This window comes from Stegostoma tigrinum, chromosome 5 (assembly GCF_030684315.1).
Source record: "Stegostoma tigrinum isolate sSteTig4 chromosome 5, sSteTig4.hap1, whole genome shotgun sequence".
In the NCBI taxonomy this organism is placed as follows: domain Eukaryota; kingdom Metazoa; phylum Chordata; class Chondrichthyes; order Orectolobiformes; family Stegostomatidae; genus Stegostoma; species Stegostoma tigrinum.
In genome coordinates, this window is record NC_081358.1 from 6,611,620 (window position 1) to 6,635,621 (window position 24,002).

General features: G+C 39.5%; 1 protein-coding gene across 3 annotated transcripts in view; it reads left to right on the top strand.

Annotated features, from left to right (window-relative positions):
* Nucleotides 1-19,031, top strand: part of LOC125451825 (TPR and ankyrin repeat-containing protein 1-like) — a 93,365-nt gene extending 74,334 nt beyond the window's left edge. For 2 of the 3 annotated variants that reach the window (XM_048529451.2, XM_048529452.2), the window contains exons 19-25: nt 782-870; nt 3,140-3,243; nt 5,515-5,647; nt 7,529-7,674; nt 8,994-12,028; nt 13,980-14,075; nt 16,828-19,031. In XM_048529451.2, coding sequence (XP_048385408.2) covers nt 782-870; nt 3,140-3,243; nt 5,515-5,647; nt 7,529-7,674; nt 8,994-12,028; nt 13,980-14,075; nt 16,828-16,949 — 3,725 coding nt within the window. In that variant the 3' untranslated portion in view covers nt 16,950-19,031. The remainder of the gene's footprint in view (nt 1-781; nt 871-3,139; nt 3,244-5,514; nt 5,648-7,528; nt 7,675-8,993; nt 12,029-13,979; nt 14,076-16,827) is intronic. The other variant, XM_048529453.2, reaches the window with a different exon arrangement.
* Nucleotides 19,032-24,002: the final 4,971 nt, after the last annotated feature.

The following is a 24,002-nucleotide window of genomic DNA, read 5'->3' on the forward strand; positions in this document are numbered from 1 at the left end:
ACTTTTTTGTAATTTTCTCTTTGCCTCAATTAATTGGATTATAAGTCATCCCTTCACTTGTTCAGCTGTTGACACTTTATTCAGACTGTCTGACACTTTTGATCACCTGCAGAGACTTCTTATTCAACCTTTCGACATTCCACTCACACCATTTGTATGATCTTTTGAGCTCTCTGCACTTCACGTGACAAGGAGGCAGCACTCCAAACGTTTGTAACTTCAAATTAACTATAATCTGGTGTTGTGTGACTTCTGATCTTGTCCACCCCAGTCCAACACCAGCAGCTCCACATCATAAATTTTACATGAAGAGAGAGAGAAGCCCTAATTTGCAAGCTCCTGTCTTTATTGCAGCTCAGTCATGAATGGGTTTCAGTCCTTAGGACATAAATTAACTAGCCTAATAACTGTAAAGAGTTTAAACAATTGCGTGGTGTGATTATGGTGAAAAATGGTAAAAAATTTGTTTTTAGCATTGTGCTGCATTGAGTATTAGGTTATATCTTTAGATCCTGGAGTAGGGCTTGAACCTCTAGCTGCAGCAAAAGCCCTACCGACCAAACCGAATTTAATGGTCATTTTTAAATAGGCCAGAGAGTGGATGTATATTTCATTTCCACCTGAAATGAACAATATTTTATACTTTTCTCTATATCATTAGAGCAGTGCAAAATTTCCAACAATATCAGCTCGCATTTGTAGTATGTTCATTTTGACTTGGATATGTTTTATTGGAATGAAGTTAGTTCAAATTTATTTGAAGTGCATGTTTTTTTTTCAGAGCTTGATGACAGCATGTTTGTAAAGGCCTCAACGTTGCAAGAATGGGCAGAAAGAGGTGACTACTTTGCAAAACATCAGTGTTGGAAGGTGAGATCAAAAATGTTAAAGTTGAACTGTGAAACCTAGCTGGTGGCTTGATGACCAGGTAAACAGGCCCGACAGGATTTTTCAGGATCCTGTAGGGAGAGGGGAATGGGTGAAATTCATTATGGGTGAACAGGTGAGATTTGATGTGCATGAAAGATCAAACTTGCAAAAAGACCCAAAGATGTCAGGAATTTGGAACCAACCCACCCAACTTCTGTATTGTACTGAAGAGAGTGACCAGCTTATTTTGCAGAAGGAGGGTGGCATTTTATATATTTCATGAGGCAGTAAGTCTTAGACTAGAGATAGTAAAAACTGCTGATGCTGGAGTCAGAGATGATCCCTTCTCCAGAAAAGGTCCAACCTGAAATGTCAGTTTTCCTGTTCCTCGGATGCTGCCCGACCTACTGTGTTCCTCCAGCTCGACGCAATGTTGTTAACCTTGTTTGTGCTCAGCCAGATTTGGTCCTTGGTCTGAGGAAGTGCAATTGTTGTAGTGAGGACAGCTTTGAAGGAGAGGTTTTAACAGCACCCAAGCCCCCTAACCACGACAGATTGGACCCCATTCTCTTACCACCACACCACAAACTGCTCAGCATATTTGGAAGTCCTGATCTCTGATTATCCTACTTAACTCCCTTAGTCTCAGTGTGTCACTGAGTGAAATATGCCATCCTTATGTCTTAAGCTGTGCATGTCGTTTTTGCTAACCATAAACACATCAGGTCATGAAGGCGAAGTGTCACAGGAATGAGGGAAGAATTAGCCTGAATTCTTTATCAATTTTCAGATGCCACAAGTTAGTTGAAGCCAATGATGTTGCCTAAGAGCACAAAGTGTTGTTCGTTTTTGCCTTGTAGAAGATTTAAAGGAACCTAAGGGGCAAGATATGCATGCAGAGGGTGGTGTGTGTATGGAACGAGCTGCCAGAGGAAGTGGTGGAGGCTGGTACTGTAACAACATTTAAAAAGCATCTGGATGGATATATGAAAAGGAAGGGTTCAGAGGGATATGGGCCAAATGCTGGCAAATGGGACTAGATTAATTTAGGGTATCTGGTCAGCATGGACGAGTTGGACCAGAGGGTTTGTTTTCGTGCTGTACTTTATGCACATAAGGTCCATAGTTTGAGAGGTTCTTCTGTGGGGAAAGTACCCAAGTATCGAGCAAAAGCAAAGACTTAAGAATAAGGCGGACAAACAGGAGGCTGGAAGAACACAGCAAGCCAGGTAGCATCTGGAAGAAAAGAGCAGTCAATGTTTCAGGTATTACCCTTCTTCAGGACTGGGTGTGGGGGTAGGGGGAGCTGCGGATAAAGAGGTGGGGGGGGAGGGGGTGGACGTGGAATGGTGGTGATTGTTGGGCACTGGTGGTAGATACAACCTGGTTGGTCAGTTGGAAGATGAATCCCGTTGGTGGCTAGAAGGGAGGAGGTGGAGCTGGAAGGGGAGGCAGAGAATGGGTGGCAAGGTTATTTGAAATTGGAGAACTTAATGTTGAGTCCTCCAGGAAGTAGGGTACCCAAGTGGAAGATAAGGTGTTGTTCTTCAAATTTGCATTCTGATTCGCTGCAACACTGGAGGATGCTGAGGATGGACTTGTCAGAAGGGAGGGGGTGGGGAGCTGAAATAAGGCTCTGGCTGTCATTCAGATGTGCAAGTTCAAAGTCAAACATCCTAGACAGCTTGCACTTCTCTCACTGTCTCACTTTCGCGCTCTCCCTGGCTGTTTGTCTATGCTAGCTAACGCCCCTTTCCTAGGAAAATAAGAATTACTGGAGTGAACAAGATCCATTTTGATTCAGTTCTGCCAACCTGAACAGTTTCATGATGGAACAATAGTGCGGAAAATGTGAGGTTATCTACTTTGCTAGGAGAAACAGGTATGCCTGTTAAATGGTAAGGCCCTGGGAAGTTTAGATGTATGAAGGGACATGGCTATCATTGTTAAGTCACCAAGGGTCAGCAGGCAGGTGCAGTAAACAATTAGTAAAGATAATGGAATATTAGCATTTTTTGCAAGAAGATTTGAGTGCAGGAGTAGTCTTGGGCAGCTAAAGAACTAGTCACCTCCACAAGCTTGTATCCAAAGTCTGTCCAAGCAAGTTGTGTTTCTGTTATTGTGTTGAGGCAGTTAGGTGTTTAGTATATTAATGCACAAAGGTATTTTAATGATCGAGAAATGTTACACACGAAGCTACACTGATAACAAAGTTTACACAAATTATATGGTTTCTATTTGCTTTGTAAAAGTTTCTCCAATTTTTTAGGTGGCTGCCAAGTGTTACCAGAAAGGTGGAGATTTGGAAAAAGAGAAACTGGCACTAGCACATGATGCCGTTCTTAATGTACAGGTTAAGAAAAGGAGCCAGAGGTAAGATATCCTTCTTGTAAAGCTTGTGCAGTGTTTCATTGCTATTGTTTGATTTTACTTGCAACCCAAAGCAATTTTGAAGTAAGTCTAGAGGTAACGCACCCAAGTCCTTTGGTAGTACAAAAGGAAGCACTACAAATGCTGGAAATCTGAAATTAGGACAGAAAATTTTGGAAATAATCTGCAGGCCTATAGCTTATGTAGAGGCAAAATGATATTTCAGGTTGATAGTGATAATGGAAACTGCAGATGCTGGAGAATCCAAGATAATAAAATGTGAGGCTGGATGAACACAGCAGGCCCAGCAGCATCTCAGGAGCACAAAAGCTGATGTTTCAGGCCTAGACCCTTCATCAGAGAGGGGTCTAGGCCCGAAACATCAGCTTTTGTGCTCCTGAGATGCTGCTGGGCCTGCTGTGTTCATCCAGCCTCACATTTTATTATCTTATTTCAGGTTGATAGCTTTGTCACAACTTTGTTGGTATATTGACCCTGTTTTTGTTTTGAATGTTAGCTTTTGAGATGAGGCATGACAGGCAGAAATATGGATTGGAAAACTGCTTCTTTGCCTTTGCTGCCATTTTTGGTTCTGGCTGCTTAATGCTGTGTTAATATTTTTGCTTCTCAAAGCTGTTGTTGTGGTTTTTGTTTTTCACGTAGGATTTATCAGCCTTCATACCTGCTCTTTATTCCTCTCATTCTCCCTGATGTGATTGCTTGTTCCAATTCTCACTACCTTCCAGCAAAGTTCCTTGTTCCTCACGTTATATTTTGGTTATTAGTAATGTCTCTGCCCTGTGAAAGAATTTAGCATATTGCTGGGAGCTGAGGTTGTCACTGTAGCAATAGAAGGGAGGGAGGAGATACCAGATTTCAGATACAGCAAGAAAACTTGGAAGTGCATTTGGAGACCAAGCAGATCAAGATCCAGAACCCCTCTACCAATTTTTGGTCTCACAGTTTTATATAATTAGGTAAAATGATATGATTTCATTTATTGTGGCCACACCTCCCTAAGTGCAACGAAAAGCTTTGGTTTGTGAGCAGTACAGACAGATCACAGCAAACCAGGACACACAGATCATAGGGTGCTTAGACAGAGCGAGGCATACAAGGTTATGGCTACAAGGAGGTGCACAAAGCAAGATCAATTTTATTTGAAGTTAGTCCATTCATCTGTCTAATAGTGGCAGAGAAGAAGCTGTTCTTGAACCTGATAGTGTATGTGTCCAACCTTCCGTATCTTCCTGATTGAGAAGTTGGAAGAGAGCATTACTGGGTTGGGAGGAGCCTTTGATGATATTGGCAGCCTTTCCACAGCAACAAGAATTGTAAATGGAGTCCTGAATAGGAGGTTAGTTTCTGTGATGGTCCAGGCTGTACACACCACTTTTCTGTCGTTTCTTACAGTCCTGGACAGAGCAGTTGCCATACCAGTTCATTATACACCCTGATAGAATGCTTTCTATGCTTCTCCTACTGGCGAAACAGGTCCACAGTGGACACCATTTCCCTAGCCCTACACTCCTTGGAATGTCTGGAAAACCAGGACAGCTATATCAGGCTCCTACACATCAACTATAGCTCTACCTTCAACACAGTAATCCCGACCAGATTAATCTCAAAACTGCAAGAGCTAGGTCTCGGCTTGCAGTCTGCAACTGGATCCTCTGCTTCGTGACCCACAGACTGCAATCAGTGAAAATGTCATGTGACTAAATATTCCACATTTGCTAGATTGACACCTTGTAGTTTTGGTATGTAGATGTTCAGCAACTTGCAGCTGAGAGGAATAATAATGGGCAGGCAATGGCCTAGTGGTATTGTCGCTGGACTGTTAATCCAGAGACCCAGAATATGTTCTGAGGACATGGGTTCGAATCCCGCCACGGCAGATGGTGGAATTTGAATTCAATAAATATCTGGAAGTAAAAATCTAATGATGACTGTGAATCCATTGTCAATTATTAGGAAAAACCCATCTGGCTCACTAATGCCCTTTTAGGGAAGGAAACTGCCTTCCTTACCTGGTCTGGTCTACATGTGACTCCTGACCCATAGTAATGTGGTTGACTCTTAACTGCCCTCTGGGCAATTAAGGATGAATAATAAATGCTGCCTAGCCAGTGACTCCCTTGTCCCATGAATGAATAAAGAAAAAAAAATTGGGATCCAGCCTCCATTCTGAATTTTCAGTTAATGAAGGATTTCTTCTGCAAAAAGGGAAGCATGTTTACAATAAAGATTTTTTTTTCTTCCACCTCTTTCCAGGGAAATTCAGATTGAATACCTCCAGTTGGCCAAGACTTACCTGGAGTGCAAAGTGCCAAAACTATCAATGAAGTGTTTGAGAAATGCGAAGGAGTACAAGCTTTGTGCAGAACTGCTTGAGAAATTAGGAAAGGCATGTGATCATTGCTTCTGCATTCCTTGTTCTTATTTGATATCACAGTAATATTTCCAGACCATTCCTTTACTTTTCATACCACCTGTCTTGTCAGATTATAGAAGTTCTTTTGCACGTGCGACAGGGGTTCTGTTTACTCAATTGACTGATAATCATAATCAGAGAAAAGTATGCTGCAGCAATTTTAACATTAACTTCCCCTGCACCCCCCCCCCTCCCCTACCATCACCACCACAAAGTATGTGGCTGCAATCATCTATCTATGGGATACACTGCAATATTAAATGGTCATCAGCAGCAACTCACAAACCCATGATCTCTCTCGTGAAGAAGGCTAAACACTGGAATATTGTCCTCAAGTTCCTTTCCAAGTCAGACATTTTCAGGAATAGTCAACAAGGCTTTGTGTGGGGATTCAGTGTTTGACTAATTATGGTTGAATTTTGAGAGGAGGTGACTCGGTGTGTGGGTGAGGCTAGTGCAGGTAGTTATTTACATGGACTTCAGTTTTAATGGACTTTTAATTAAGTCTGACACAACAGACTGACTAAGAAAATAAGATTCCATGGAATTCAGGATAATTTGGCAAATTGAATCTGAAATTGGCTTAGTGGTAGGAAGGGTGGTAGTTGAAGGGTGCTTCAGAGACTGGAAGCCTGTGTCCAGTGGTGTACCACAGAGTTTGGTCTCTTGCTGTTTGTTGTGTACATTAATAATAAAGACATTAATGTAGGAGCTAGGGCTGGTAAGTTTGCCGATGACATGAAAATTGATGGTATGGTAAATAACAATGGGGAAAGCCTTAGACTATAAAATGTTACAGATGGGCTTGAGAGTGACAATTGGAATTTTAGTTTTGAAAAGTGTGAAGTGATACATTTTGGGAGGACTAACAAGGTGATGGATTGCATCTTAACCGGTAGGACTATAGGAACTACAGAGGATCAGAGGGACATTAGTGTGCAAGTTCAGAGTTCCTTGAAGGCAGTAGGACAGGTAGATAAGGTCATTAAGTAATCAGGGGATAAATGTCAAAGCATTGAACGCAAGAGCAACAAGGTTGTAATGAAACTACAGGACTTTTGTTAGGTACTTTTGCTGGAGTACTGTGCAGTTGTGATTGCCATATTATGGGAAGGATGTGATTACACTGGAGAAGATGCAAAGAGATCCACCAGCATGTTGCGTAGGCTGGAATGATTCAATGAAGAAGAAAGACTAAGTTGACTGGGGATTTTTGAGCAGAGAAGGCTAAAAGGGTTCTAAATGAGGTGTACAAAGTTATGAGGGGCAGAGATGAGGAGAAACGTTTCCACTTAGTAGAGGGATCAACAACCAGTTGGCACAATTTTAAGGTAAGAAGAAAGTAAACTGGAGGGAATTGAAAGAAAAATATATTATCACAGGGTATATGGAACTATCAGCATAAATGGGTAGTGAAGGCAGATACCTTAAAGACACTTAAGTATTTAGATGAACATTTGAAACCCCATAGCATTCAACTCTGAGCCAGATGCTGGAAAATGGGATTAGAACAGATCAATGACCAGTGTGGACACGATGGGTCAATGGACTTCTTTCTGTGCTGTAAAAAGTCTGATTCTGTGGCACCATCCCAACCTGGTCCACACATGATTGTTCTTTAATTGTATCTTGGAAGCACTTCCTTCTGCTTACTAATGGTTGTATGTTCAGCTGAAGGACTGTTAAGTTCCAAGAAGATGGATTGCCATCGCCTACTCGAGTGCAATAAGGGATCAGATTAATTGCATTCCTCTTTAGTGATGCCTATGTTAGAATAATTTTTAAAAATCATTTATAATTAAGTGCCATAATTTAATATACATACTCATTTTTTCCTCCTCCTTTATCTCTTAGGTGGGAGATGCAGCTTGTTCATACAGAAAGGCTCAGTGTTACAGACAATCTGCAAGATGCTTTGAACAAGTGCACAAATTTGAGCTGGCGCTCCAAATGCTCTACCGTGGTGGATTATACAATGAAGCTGCTCTGGCTGTGGAAAGGTAATGTTCACACATCTCCAGTCCGATGTTTATTTGTTTTTCCCTGAATGTAACTATATGCATTTTAATGGAACTTAAAAATAAAGTTAGTGCTATTGAACTGTGTTTTTCTATGTGAAGTTTTTTCTCAAACCATCCTTTTAATGGTTTGAATCCTACAAATCAGGTTTTCAGCCATAGTACTGAATTAGTTATTACAAAAGTCACAGCAGCCATCAACAATGACCTGAAACATTCATCCGTTTCTCACCACAGATGCCATCCGACCTGTTGGGTGCTTCCAGCATTTTCTGTTTACTTTTCAGATATCTGGCAACTGCAGTTGTTCAATTCCAGAGCAAAGATTTTTGTTTTTAATCCCCAGCTCGCTTTCCTGTTGCATCCTTGTTAAAGCTTTAACTTCTTGGTTTATATTGTTTCTCCTAAATTTTTCTTCCAAAAAACAATCACTTGCCACGTCACTGATTTGTAATGTATTTGCCGTATGTCTGTTTATTTCACCACTCTGACTTCCTGAAGCCTGCTGTCATCCTCATTGCTTATGACTTTTCCAAACATTGCACTGATATCCAAATCCACGTTATTAATAAATTGATAAGAGCAATAATTTTAATTTAAAAAAATTATTGCTAGAAACCAGATTACACTTCCTCTGGTCTGTGAAGCAATAGTTCTACACACTACTTCATTTTTGTACCTGTGCTGCCACTGCATGTTTTAATCCCACCGAGCTTCAGTTGGCTGGCATGTCTATTGTGTACCACTTTCTCAAAGGTCATGTGAAGTGTATGTGCTCAACGTCAACCCTCATCATTACCTTGTCAAAGAACGCAAATCAAGTTAGTCAAAACTGATTTGTCTTCAACTAAAACTTATTAAATGTTCTTCTAAGTAATAAACCCAGTTTGTCATTTTGAGGTAATGTGAAATCACTAATGTTAGACTGTTCAGTAATTAGGTATTGATTCCTTTTTTTTTGAATAGGCACTGATCTTTGCAACTTTCCTGTCTCTGCCATCATTGCCATATTCAAAGAGTTTCAGAAGTCTGTGCTTTGAGCCTTTGCTGCTATCACCCTTATTTTCCCAAGTCATGTAAAACTGTGTCCATCTGGACCATCTGTGACATTTTCAGCTTATCTGCTGCCAACTATTTTAAGACTATGATATCAATTTCTCTACCATCAGTTCCAGTTGTTGGCAGCATCTTCTGAATGCAAGTGCATTTACTGTGTTAACCATTCATTCTTGTATGCTATAGACCGATAGATCCCAAAAGGTAACTACTAATGTATAAATCTCATTGCTTTTAATTTCTAGATACAAAGACATTCAGCCTTCTGTAAAACTTAAATACTCTGCAGAGCAGTTTCGTCTAGAGGCTGCTGCCATGTTTCTGAGGGAGAATAAACTCACTGAAATGACAGCCTCTCTGAATTATCTTGATCCTGAAGACCAGCTGTTTTTCCTCAAATCAAACAAGTGTTTGTCTCAAGCAGCTGAGCTGTTGAAAAGCCAGAGCCGGGAGGAAGAAGCTGCCATTTTGATGCGAGAACACGGAAAGCTTCAAGAAGCAGCAAGACTTTCAAATAAGAAAGAATTTCAAGCTGAGTGCCTCATTGCTGCAGTCCGAGTGAGTCTACTCAAAGAGAGTAAAGGAGAAGAGATAAGTGCCTCAGACAAAGAAAGCATCCAAGATATGCTGGATGAAGCAACCAGACTCCTCAAAATCAGAAAACAGCAGTCGTCTGATATAGCAGAAGCTATGCTCTTGAAGGGTCTTCTAAATAGAGAGACAAAGGTGATTACAGAAGCTTTTGAGATTTTTGTCGATGAATATAACAGCGCTGGAGCTGTGGAGAGCCTCTTTTTCTTACTGCAGAGAGACCCTAAGGCTTTGTCAGACTTTGAACAATCATTGACTTGTCTGGAAATGTTGATGAGTTTGGTGAAAGCACTGGACAATCCTCAGAACAATGCAGAGAAAGACATGGTCAAAGCTTGCTATGCGTTTTTTGGAATTTTGCCAGTAGATGCCAAGTATGGCAGAATTCCATTGTATGAAGGAGTGCGAATTTTGCAGCTGGATTTTGACTTGGATCTAAGTGAAAAGCAAGGCAATTTTTACAAATGCGAAATCAAACAAATTAGGATCTTGCTACAGAAGCACTTTCTGCATCACCTTTGTGACTTTGCTGATAAAATCAAGTCAGTGGGACAGAATACTCCAGATATTTGTCCAAAGTTTATCTGTGGCTTAGCCTGTAAATCTCCTTCCTGTCAAGATTATCATAGGCCTTTGAAAAGATATGAAGCAAAATATTCAGTTAATGCCAAGGTGTATTTGACTGTTTTAAATGGAATATTGCTGGAAGCCAAAGATTTCTATTCTAAAGACACCTTTCCAGAAGTTGAGAAAATTGAAGATATTCTCACTGGAGACCCATATGCTTTATGTACCCCTCTGCTGAAAGCTTTTTACCCAAAACATTTTCACCAGAGGGTCATGTCCGAAAGCCCTGTTGTTTGCCAAGAGATTTTGGGATTAGTAAAGGTGATTCAATTTCACAGCTTCAAATCTGTGCTGCGGGAGTACATATCTCATTGTTTTCAATGTTCCGCAGTAGAGGAAAGAAGAGAATCCATAGATTTGTGGGTACAGGTCCAACAGGTTTATCTTCTGACTTGTGACTATCCCAAGAAAATTGAAGATCTGCTCTCCAAAGTTGAGCACGAATATGGCTCTGAGCGAAAGAAATGTGAAGGAGGCTCACATGTTAGAGACAAAAGGAGAACAGGTCTAAGAGGCAAGCGTGGAATGTTGCCTACTAACACGTTACATTTATGTATTTTCAGACTTCTAGTTACGTCTGTGAAGGATTTTTATGAACATGCTGACCCAGAGAAATGTATTCACCACTTTTTCCGGTTCATGAACGTACTAATTAAGAGATATGGTCGTGCTCGTCTCCTCATCCCGAGTATAGCAAATACCGTGTCACTGCTTGAATTCCAGTTTGTTTTGTGTTGTTGCATCCTTATGCGTTTCAAGAAGAACCTTGTTGTTTGTCTCCCAAGGAGCTTTATAGCTCTAATTCATTACTGGAACTTCATGTTCAAAGTTAATGTCAAACACAGAAAGTCCCAAGATGCATTTAACATCATAAGTGAGTTCAATCCGAAGGACGTCCCCAAAGTCATTTATAGAATGAAGAAACATCTGACTTACCTGATCAGTGTCTTGTGTGGTGGGGAGAGCAGAGACTTCAATGTACTTCTGGATGCTTTCAGTGATCCAGATTATACTACTTCAGGAGAAGCTGAGAGGACAGCAGTTCTGGGAGTGGTGATGTTGATAAATGCAAGATATATTTTGGAAGAATGTTCGGTGGAAACGATGATCAGATCTAGTTTCTATGAAGTGGAGGAACAGTTGAGAAAACTCACTCAATACCATGGATCAAAGGTTCCAGCGAGGCTCATAGATCTTGTTGAAAACGTTAATAGAGCACAAAGTGTTAATGATGTGGTGGTGAGCCTTCAGGAGTTACTGAAGGTGAGAGATGATGAATATTTGCATGACTGCTTCTGGAAATGGGATCATCCCTCTGGCCCTGGTTCAGTGCTGGGTATTTACTTTCAGAACATTCAAGCTAAAAGATTTATTAGTGAATATTGGACAAAAAATTATGAAATTGCACACATTCTGGAGAAAGACCACAATGCTCCAGACAATGCTCTATACCTTGAAGAAAAGGATGAACACCTCCAGGACATGGCTTTTGAATTGCAAAAGATAGCAAATTTGAGACGGAAATGGCAGTGTGTAGTTTATGTAATTAATGCATGCGGGTACCTGCTAAAACTCTTGACGCAAACCGATTCAGATACTATCCAACCGAAGACTGAGGCTCCCAGCAACTTCAAAGAGGCCTATGTAGATAAGACACAGTGCGATATTTGTGGAGTGAGATTTTCTAAGAGCTATGCTGATTTATGTCGAAAGCAGGAACGTGATGAAGCTGCTAACCATATCTCAGAAAACTGGGAAGACAATGAAGATGAAGAGGAACGTGAAACTTTATATGTGAATAATTGTTTTGAAACCCACATCAGAGTCGAAGAGCATATAAAGAAAGAAGCTGCCTACAATGCTTATTTGACCTACTTCGGGGTATCTGTGGAGCCTGTCATGTGCAAAGGCAGATGTATGCTGCATTCTCTTGAGGAAAAGGCAACCGATTACTTGACATTTAAAGAACTATCAAAAGTGATGTCTGGAAAACTGCAGGACAGTATTAATGAGATTAGAAATTTGATCGACATTATCTACAATCAGAAGGCCTGGGTAAACGGTAATCTACTTCTCTTCAGAATTAGCTAACTTATTTTCATTATTAAAAACATGAGAAGTCAATTAGTCTGACCACTGTTTTTCTTAAGGTTCTATTTAGTAGTTGCCTAGTTATTGCTTATAGCTTAAATGTAGAATCTTAAGAGTGCAGAAGTCAAGATCCTTTGTCTCATCACTGAAGACCTGTTAATTCCCTTGCACTTTACACAGTCCCTGCATTTTTTAAAAGTTTTCATACATACCTACATCTCAATGTTGAAAATGATTCATGAACTTATTTCCATCATTCTCATAGGGACTGGGCTCCAAAACTTAACAATGTGCTGCCTCAAAATAATTTTCCTCCTCTCTTCCCCTAGGTTCTTTTACCAATCCCTTTAAATGTAGGTGCTGTGTTCCATTTATAGAAAAGTTAATAACTGTTGAGGGATCATCTTGTCATGTGATAATACCCCTACCTCTGGACCGGGAGATCCAGGTTCAAGTCCCAACTGCCCAAGATGTGTTTTAGCGTGTCTAAACTTCTTAATTAAAATAACTCCAGTGGAACAGTTTTTTTTTTAATGAGAGAAGCCACGATTGCCTTTCTTGGAGCAAAGCATTTGGGTGATGTTGAATAGAGGTGCTGAAAATAAGCATTATTTAGGGAGAATTAATAATCAGAGGTCGCAGATTTAAATTGGCAAAAGATCCACGAACGGGATAAGTTCATTTTTAAACCAGCAAGTTTTTAATGATCTTGAATGCATTTTCTGAAAGCTTGGTAGAAGCAGATTCAATTGTAGCTTTCAAAAGGAAAATAGTATATTTTCAAAGTTTGCAGGGCTCTGCAGAAAGCTCTGGAATGGGACTCACATCATTCTTTTGTGGAGCCAATACGGGCACAAAACGTCAAATTACCTTACTCCATTTTGCATGATCTGATGATTAAGTAAGCCAAAATAATTATTTCCTGTTTTGTGGAAGGATTGCAAGAAGTTACTGCTTGCTGCTGCCTCTCAAGTAAATGATCCTTCAGACTCTCGGACAAATAAAATTCTGCATATTCAACCTCCTGTGCTTGCTTACTAATTTAAATGGCTGGCCTCTGCTTCTACGAGGCACACCATCTCAGACAATCTGTTACTTTGTCTCTTGTCTTGCTACCCTTAATCATTTTAAACACTGGCTTGGATTCTCTCTGAACTCAAAGCATAAGCCTGGATTGATGTAAGAACGTATGTCAAGGATCACTGTAGTTGAATTTGTATGATTATGTTTCCTGAGGTGTAGGTGGAGAAAGGAACCAGGATGAGAGACAGTTATTCAGATGGAATCTCACCAAAACTTTGTCACAAAGTATTTGGTGTGCATGAATATAACAATAAGCCCAATTTGAATCCAGTTTGGAATAAGTCTTTGTCAGAAATAATCTGCACATGCCCATAGTAGATTAGCTAAGTGTGGCTATTTTGTGCACCGGGTGGTATTTTGCTGAGTCTTCTCATTAAAGTTGTAGCAATATTGGGCAGTGCAGATTAAGTATCATCCTGTGGGAAAGATGAGCAAAAAGCACAGCCTATCACCATGGGCGTGTTTTACCAAGCATGTTCAGCTTTGGAGTAGTACTGGAGAGACGTGGGAACAATTTTCTGCCCATTCCTCTGATCTGAGGGCTATTTGCAGGATAATGGGAGGAAGTAACATTAAAACATAGTCCTTGATTTGGTGTCTTACTCAACCAAAAGACTATTAACTTAATCAGTTTTGAGGAAGGGTCACTCAACCCGAAACATTAACTCTGACTTCACTCCAATAGTGCTGCCAGACTTGCTGAACTTTTCCAGAATTTTCTGTTTTTGTTTCGGATTTACAGTATTCGCAGGTCTTTTGTTTTTTATTAAGTACTAATTTAGTGTTGGATATACGGGATATCGATATAATTCAATTGTTTGTCCATTTATATTCCTTAGGTGAAGAAATATTATCAGAGAAAATTGACATGCTTCAGGAAATTGTAAATGAAGCTGACATGCGACAGAATCAATTACTCTGCCACACTGATGATGGTATGTTTAAATAACTAACAGTAGTTAATCACACAAGAAGTAATTCTAATTTGGCTGCTTTGGTTGTTTTGGCACAGTTCTATACGATGGCTGTTATAAAATGTTTATTTTAAGATAATTATCTTAAATCATGTTATTATAACATTGTTTAGTGTTCAGTAAAACCAGTAAGGCTCTTATAATAGATTGAGCAATCGTAAAGTTATTACACATACAGTACATGCAACTCATACTTAACAGAGGCAACTTACAACCACATTGGTTTGTTAGGGATTTAATTGAACTACAGTCCTGCTCTTAATAATTTGGCTGATTAAGTGTTTTTCAATCCTCTTTCCCAAGAGCAATTAGCGATGGGCAATAAGTGTTGGCCTAGCCAGCTATATCCGCATCCTGTGAATGGGGAAAAAAAGTCTCACTTAAGTCTGTTACTTTACATGTATTTCTCTCTCACAGCTACACAACAATCTGCACATTGCCGCATTATGTCATAATGCTAAAAGTAAAATAACAGCTTCATATAAGGAAAATCTAATTTACCTTTTTGATTACTTCAGTTAATAAGGTCTTTCTTTATTAAGTTTTTTTTTGTCCCATTGGAATAATGATATTAGTATACCTCCCTTACTGTATCTTATTAATATTTTGCAGCTGTTACACATAATTGCTGTCCCGTTAAGTGAAACTTTCACTTGTATGCAGGGCGAACTTAATGCATCCCACGAGGTGAACTGGGAGATGGGAAGCGGAGTGATGGATGGGGAGGATTTCTGTAATGGGACAGAGTGGAGACCCTGTCAGTTTCTCCGATCCCCCAATTAGCTCCAGTGCCCTAAGGGTCAAGGACAAAGTTCCCACCAGCACTGGTATTTAACACCATCGTTGGGTGGGGACCACACAGTGTGGACAAACAGCCAAGTAAATGCTGGCCTGCAGCTGTTTGTGGGGGAAGGTTGGTTGTGACATTTTTCTCAGGCATCCTGAGCTCAACAGTGGATCCTGGCCACAGAAATAAAGACACTGACAGGAAGCCACAGCTCTTAGCCCTTTACCCTCTCCCAGCTCTTAATACTTGACAGAGATCTCACTCCCTCCTCTGTAACCCTGCAACTTACTTTGCCGCTGCCTATCCTACTTATTGGCCCTATTGCACTGCTGGCAATGGCGAATGCAACCCAGCTGCGCTAATGGTGCTGGAGAGCTGCTTACATCTTGTTGGTTGGCAAACCTCTGAGATGAGTAGTTACTTTGCAAAGACAGGTCCAGAGACACATTATCCCTGATGGAGCCAGGACCGCAACAACAAACAAGGAGCCAGTGGACAGGCAGTCTGCTATGGCCATTGAATTCCTCCCTTTACCTTTGATTCTGTGCTATTTGAATCTGGATCTTTTTCTCATCCAGAAAGCCCTATTGAGAGATGTGTTATCTATCTAGTTGTTACACAATCTCACTGTAATTTAGGGATACTTGTAAAGTCTTCAGTAATGCGGGACGTTAAATGTCTTCAAAGCAGAGGTTGATAAATTTTTGATCTCACAAGGAATTAAGGGCTATGGGGAGAGTGCAGGGAAGTGGAGTTGAAATGCCCATCAGCCATGATTAAATGGTGGAGTGGACTCGATGGGCTGAATGGCCTTACTTCCACTCCTATGTCTTATGGTCTTAAGTAGTGATTAATTTCAAAATAAATTTATCAGTGTCATACAATCAATCTCAGTTCAAATGTTCAGTTGTCAGTATCTTGTATTATACCAACCTGCATAGCAAAAGTTAATAACCTAAAAGCTACATCAAAGTAAGTGTCGAAAAACGTACAGTATTCCAATGGCAGATTTGATTAATTTGGATTAACCCTTTCCTTTACGATTAATATGAATTTCTGACTAATACTTAAAATCAGTACTGGTTGAAGACCAGTTTTTGACAAAACAGCTATCATTTATCTGCTTGCTTTTTGTGGGAATTTGCTGCATGCAAACTAGCTGTTACCTTGGGATGTCTTAAACAAATGTGATATAAAGAGATTTGCTTCAAAGCTTTTTGTCTTACACTGACCAGGACGGTTGCAAAAACAGCAGAGGGTGCAACAATTTATACAGAAAGAGAAGACGGCATTGATTGGTTGGCAAGACATCCAGTGCAATACAGTAGCCAATCAGCACCATATTTGCATGTATTATGAATTGTTGCTGCCTATGAAATTTTACATTGGATTCATCTGGATAGATGCAATAATGTGGAAAATTTCAAAAGCGTCTTTGTCAGCAGTGCTCAAGTTCTGCATTCCATGTGATAAATTGCCTTAAGTTACAGCAAGACGAAACATTGAACAAAGATATACGTAGTGTCAACAACTAATTGGCTTAACCGGCTTCAAGTCAGGCCAGTCACATTATACACTGAAAATATTGCATTACTGCTGCTCTTTCGTTTGGTAACAGTTTCTCAAGTGTAACGGGGTGTTACCTGGCTAATATGCTCCAGGTTGTTGCTGGAATCCATAACTTAGTTGTCAGTTGCATTATGAACATCCATCCCTGATTGCAGACATATAACTGCAAATGGCAATGTTATTCAATTGAGATTTTCAATCTACATGAAATGTCAGTTGCCTTTGGAAGAATATCCTTGTTGTGCCTTCACCTTATGTCTCTGGCTGGAGGCTCCCTCATGGCATGTTTAACCATGTGCATTTCTATCAATTTGTTATTCCATTAAATTTCTAATGCACACAACAATATTTTGCCAGGAGCTGAAGCTAACCAGAGCGCAGCTGATTTTGAAGAAGGCCTAGAAGACAGGCAAGAAAACTTTGATGAATTACGCTCTAAGAAAAGGAGGAAGGGCACCAAGAAAAAGCGAAAGCATTAACATGAAATCAAATATGTATACTGGGTGCACAGAAGGAGATCAGAATTTCATTGTATACCAGCATTCATTTATCGTTTGTGCCTCAGATAATGCTGATTGAATGTACACATCATTTTGTATTTTCCAATACTTGTATATCATGAATAGTTATTAGTTTGCTTTATACTTCTATGGAATTCAGTATTTGCATTGCAAGAACCTTCCTTAAAGACTAGTCTTTTTAAACTGTTTTAAATGTTGACAATAAGGTACAGTGTCCCTTTTCTAAGATGGTCTGGTTATTTTTCAAATTCTTTTTACAACTAATTTACAAATTAGTTTTTTACCTTTGTGATTAATATGGCGGTCCTTGGAGTCAGAAAAGAATGCTCATCCTTGAAAATTATTATTCAGATAGAAGGGCATTTTCCTGATCAGAGTTCATAAAATCCCTACAGTGCGAAAGCAAGCCATTCGGTCCATCGGGTCCACACCAACTGTCTGAAGACCATACCACTCCGGCCCACCCCACTACCCTACCACTTAACCTTGTGTTCCCGATGGCTAATCCACCCAGTCTGCATATGCCTGAACACTGGGGCAATTCAGCATGGCCAATGCACCAAGCACGCACATCCTTCAACTGTGAGAGGAAACCGTGCAAACTCCACATAGACAGTCACGAATGTGGGATCATGCCTGGGTCCTTGGCATGTTGTGAGACAACAGTGCTAACCACTCAGCCACTTGATGAACTGCAAAACATCTCAACCACTTCTTAAGCATCTAAACAGCATCATCTCTGACCGAAATGAAAGGTCATTTTTTAACTTGGACAATTTTAGAAAACTCATCTCTACTGAAACTCTCTTTTTCAGTGTCTTGTCTCAAAAAGACAGTGCCTCGTAGTGGATGTATGAACCTTCATTTTTTTTTGTATTTGCTTTAAGACTTCATTTATCATGGTTATTGGCTCATTTTGTAAAAGGTTGTTGAATTTGAAATTTTACTTTGATTTACAAAAATAACTTAGAGGAAAACAGTGTAAAATGATTGTAATATGTCATTTACCTACATGGATGTAGATTACCTGAACTTTTTATGATGTTAAATCATTGTTTTAAAGTTGAATGTTTTGTGCTTACATTTGAAATAGTTGTTTGTAGATATGAGCTTACTTGGACCAATTTTTGTTTACTAAAAATCAACAAGCTAATTTTGTTCATAAACATAATTTCTCAAATGTAAAAATAGGCATTTGAAGTCTACTCATGTTAATTAAAGTTTCATTTTGGTCAGGGAAGAAAAGAAAAGCTATCTTACCCATTGATTTGAATTAAATGATTCAAAAAGCCAGCAGGAGGCAATTTCTTTTTCTGTTGGTGCAAGATTTGGTACTAGTTAATAGCTTGAATTATGCTTTTTGAATTGTGTAATTAGTAAAAATTTCTTGATACAAAAAAACTCCCATCAAATAATGGCTTTTGCTGAAAATTTGAAATATTTTAAGAACACCATAGGTTATGACATTGCTAATTCAAATAGTTAGTTTCTTGTTTTGTTTTAAAACAATTTTGCCTATTATTATTGAAATGATAAATGATCAAGCCAGCAGACCACTATTCTTGCACCATTAGTTTTTTTTCTGTTATTCAAGCAGAGCAGTCCCGTTGAATGCATTCAAAACCAACAGTTCAAATCAATGTCAAGTTTACTTTGCACCCTTGGAAAAAGTTGCCTTCCAAGTTTAAAATAATGTTCGTCAATGTGTGAAATTCCCTCCATTCTTCTTGAGTCTAGTTTTAAGGACAAAAAATGAGTAAATAAATTGCTAAGTGAGTTCCAAATGTAGGTTAAAATACCTATATTTTATACTTTACCAATTAATTTTTTCTGAAAAATTGTAGCTATAATGTTTTACGAACAGAATGAAGCTTTAGTTTTTCCTAGACATGTGACTTTTGAGTACAAAAGGAGACTTTTCCTTCTAAAACGTAATTTTTACTGAGATGCCTCATTCAGCATCAAGTCTGTAATAGTTGTTCTAAAGATTCCTGTGTTTTTTGGGTCTGTATTATAGAAGTAAAATCATTTTCCACACTATTATCTTGTGTTATCAGTTTCTGACTGTTAAAGACAATGGATTGGGTTAATTTGACTAATTGGATTACTTAATTCTATTTGGAGGGACTCAATCCAGTATTGGATTTAAAACCATTTTAAGAGTTCCATCTTATTTTGACGTGATTCTGATTTCTTCTTGTGTTCTTTTATAAGGCAGTTTAATTTTATTGGCAGTCAGCTTTTTTTTGTTATAATGTGCTCATCCTGAATTGTGTTGAGTGTAGAACTTCCTGACTTAGGCAAGAATGCTACCACTGAGCAAAACTGACAGTGAAGGAAAGAAAAAACTGGGACAGAGCTAGAAGTTCCCCTGGAAGCGTTAAAGGGGTGGAGTGACTGCTTTCACATTCCACAAGTTTATTACAAAAAAAATGCAGAACTAACGGATTATTTTGCGATGTTTTGGTATTCAAACTAACCTTCAACAGATTAGGTATAATCTAAACATCATTTCGATTTCTAGCACCCACGTTATTTCATTTATATAATGAACAGGAAGGTAGCTCAACAGACATTTTCTTAGCCATCATCAGTTCTGAGGAAGGGTCACCGGACTTGAAACATTAACTCTGATTTCTCTTCACAGATGCTGCCAGACCTGCTGAGATTTTTCAGCAATTTCTGTTTTTGTTTGATTTACAGCATTCCTGTTCTTTTGGGTTTTTATTGAAGGACAATAAAAGCTGGAATAGCTCAGCAGATCAGACAACATCTGTGAGACAAGCAATTCAAATGATGTTTCACAATGAACAATTGGCCTGCCATGTTAACACTATTTCTCTCCAAAGATGTTGACTGACCTGCTGAGTTTTTCCAGATTCCATTGTTTGCAAACATTTTCAGATTCTACCTAGTTCATGGAATTTTGTCAACATAATGCCCTCTGATTGAAAATAGCAAAATGCTACAATCTCATCACTTCCAAATTGTAAGATTTAATATATTCCCTGGTTTCTTGCCATTTCAGAGACATTTGAATACAGAATCAGATACATCACTCAAGTACTGAGGGAAGCTGCATTACTGGAGCTAAAGTTTTTCAGAGGAGAGGTTAAATCAAGCTTATATCTGTCCGTTTAGAATGACACAAAATATTCAAAGACACTTGCATAGGGGAAGCTTTCTCTCAAGTTTGCTGGCCAACATTCAATCATCCACAAATACCACCAGGTACAAACTAGCTGACATTTTCTTATTTGTCTATTTATCTTCAGCAGATAATCAACGTTTGCAAGGCTACCATTATTGCATTGAGAAATATTCTTTCTCCTTGAGCTATGACAGTTTCTTGAGGGTTCTTCCACAGTGCTGGAAAATAGGGAATCTCAGCATACTGAACCAAAGATAAAGGAATGGCGATCGATGTCTTATGTTTGGATAGATCGTGATTTTGAAGGTATTTCCATATGATTGATGCTTTTGTTAGAAGTCAGAAGAGATAATTGCTCATGAGCTAATATTGGCGAGTGCTGCAGTGTATAATGTACATAGCAAACATTACAACCAAGACACACTGCCAGCAAGTGAAGGAGTGAATGCTGAGTTGCATTTCAAACAGACCTGCATTGAACTGAATGGTACTGCACACATTGTGTGATGTTTATAATAAATCCATTGTGAAAGACTATATTTTTGTTTGGAACAAAGACTGGAATGGTTTACAGACTATTATAAAGTTAAAATACCAAGAGGATTCACTGAAATCCTTCGGTGCAATTCAGGGGGCATTCAGTCTGATCTATCAAGTCTGCACTGAGCCTCCAAACAGCATCCCACCCACACCAAAGCCCTGTAACCCCATATTTACCATTGTCATTCGTCCTAACCTGTACATCTTTGGAGTATGGGAAGAAACTGGAGGACAGACAGGGGTAGAACATGCAAACTCTACACAGTCACCCAAGTCAGGAACTGAACCTGCTCCCTGGCACTATGAGTTAGCAGTGCTAACCAATGAGCCACAATGCTGCCCAGGTTTTAAATTTTTTTTAAAAATCAAGCAATTGTGTAGTACATTCGAAGCTGCACGATACTGTTTCTTCCCAAAAGAGTAGGATTGTTACTTGGAGACAGTAGCACCATAAGTCTTCAGGATAAAAAAAGACTGCCTAACAACACAGCTAACAGGAACTGCAGATGTTGGAGAATCTGAGATAACAAGGTGTAGAGCTGGATGAACACAGCAGGCCAAGCAGCATCAGAGGAGCAGGAAAGCAGATGTTTCGGGCCTACACCCTCCTTCAGAAATGTGGGAGGGGAAGGGGGCTCAAATAAATAGACAGACAGGGGGAGGTGAATCAAAGACGGATAGAGGAAAAGATAGGTGGAGATGAGGCAGACAAGTCAATCAGGTGAGGATGGAGCCAGTAAAGGTGAGTGTAGTTGAGGAGGTAGGGAGGGGACAGGTCAGTCCAGGGAGGACGGACAAGTCAAGGGGGCAGGATGAGGTTAGTGGGTGGGGGGTGGGGATGGGGATAGGTGGGAGGAAGGACAGGTTAGGGAGGTGGAGACGAGCTGGGCTGGTTTTGGGATGCGGTGGGGGGAGGGGAGATTTTGAAGCTGGTGAAGTCCACCACCTAACACCTGTTTGGATTGACCAAGCTGCAGTTCGTTATGTATCTGTAAATGTAGAGAAGCTGGGGACCTCTAGAAGCAAAGTGTGGAGCTGGATGAACACAGCAGGTCAAACAGCATCTCAGGCCTGCTGTGTTCATCCAGCTCCACACTTCGTTATCTCAGATTCTCCAGCATCTGCAGTTCCCATTATCTCTGACCTCCAAAAGCAGCATATTAATAGCATCTCTCCTGAAAGAAGCAAAACACTGCAGACGCTGGAAGTGTGAAACAAACCAAGGATACTGCAGAAAATCAGCAGGTCTGGCATGATCTGTGGAGAGAGTTCAATGCACTTGAAATCAAGCTCTGCTATTCCTAGAGGTCTCACAAGATTTTATCAAAATATATAAAGTTCACCTGTTTACCTGTCTTTTGATTCCCAGGTTAACGGAAAATGCGGACCATTGCATTAAACCAGAACTACTTATTACCAATACATTCTAATCACAGATAAACAGCTGTGCAATGCTGAAATGTAACTGTACTAGTTAAAACCCCTTAAACCTCCCCACCCCCGACATATATAGAAATGGACTAAAACATATATTAGCATTGAGGACAGAGGAGGGAATGTTAGTGAAGTGGCTCAATGCCCCTGCATTTGCTGAAATTAATCATTTTGCTTCAGTGGCTTTTTTTTTGCCTACGTTCTTTTACACCCCTCTGCAGGAGGCATAAACACTGGGTCACAAATTATGAAGACTTACTGGTTAAAAAGCAACTGACTTCAGCAACTGGTGGGAGGCGATAACTGACTTTGTTCAGACTTAGAAGTATTTTCTACAGCAGAGAGACATGTCACCTCCCATACTGGAGGTCTGAAGTCTTCTAGGACTATTGTTCATGCTCACAAATGTTGATCTAGCTAGGAGCCAACCGCACAGTTATTGGCAAGCAGATCGCCCTTGTCATCTACAACTGGTAACAACTGCTCAACAAATCAGCTAATTATTGCTGGTGCCACGTTGTCTGCAACTCATCTCCCCAACTGTTTGAACATAGCAGCAGTGTAAAACACCACTTACAATAAATTTCAGTGACTTCCTTTATAAACTACAAGTGCAGTAATCACTTCCACAGTGCTTTGTCTTAAAAGTATTTTTTTCCATTTCAGCCCACAATGAAATGTTGCAGTCTTACCATATCCTATGACTGATTTGAACCTTGATGGGACAACAAGTGACAACTTAACATAGAGCACCTAGCTGTCATTACAACTGAATACATTTTGAAAGTATTTCATTTGTTACAAAACCACTTAGAGACATTACGTGGACATGAAATGTGATATCTAAATGCAAGTTTCTTTTCAAACAGTCAATATTCATCAGGTTAAATCTCTTGCAAAAATCAATTATCTGAATAACACTGCATATGTTGTGCATTTTCCAACTGCAAGTCATTGCTTCTCTCTAATAATTCAAAATACTAAATAAGCAGTAACTTTTCATTATTTATGTTTTTAAAACATTTCAGATGTATTACTTATCATGTTGTCTTAATCTGATTGCATTTAAAATCTCTGATCTAGTTTCCTAACCAAATGTTTTTCAGGAAATTGTGAAGTTATGCATACATCTATACAGAATAACTTCAGAATTGAGGAACTATTCTCACAACTCAGGGGTTAGTGTGCTTTCATTGACCTACATCATTTTCTGTTACAGTGAAAATGGCAGGCTAACTGCAGTTCATTTGGAGCAATCCTTGTTGAAATATTTTGAAAGGAGATGGGACTACTAAAAGAAAATTGCAAATTGCATGTTTAAGGTCTCAGAACCACTATAAAACATGATGAAACCGGATACGATTACCTGCCCCATAGTACTTATTACTCAACCTTATTTTTCCAGTCCACCTCAAACCCAATTAATGGGGCAATAGGAACCTAATATATTAATAATCCCTCTTGTGGCAACCAGTAAGTGCCACTACTGAATAAACCTGGTAGAAGGTACACAGGGCAGGCATGTGCTGATAAACAGAATGACAATGAAGCAGGCTGCTTTGTCCTGCATGATAAGCAGTGCACAAAACAGCTTTTCAGGCACTTCTTGCGGTTTTTTTTAGTTTTCAGAAGTTCCTTTCACATGCTCACGAGCTCATTTATTAGGATTCATTTGTGTAATTTAGATTCTGATTTATTTGTATTGACGTATGGTGTACTTATGCTCCCACCATAAAAGCTGTATCAATAGCCTCAATAATTGTCAATGATCCATTACATTTAAAGCCACCAAGCACAAGGAAAATGTTAATTTCTAAGAGGACACTATTTAAACTTGTATGGAATGATAGAAGTAAGTTAGGAACAAATATAACTGTCACACTTTT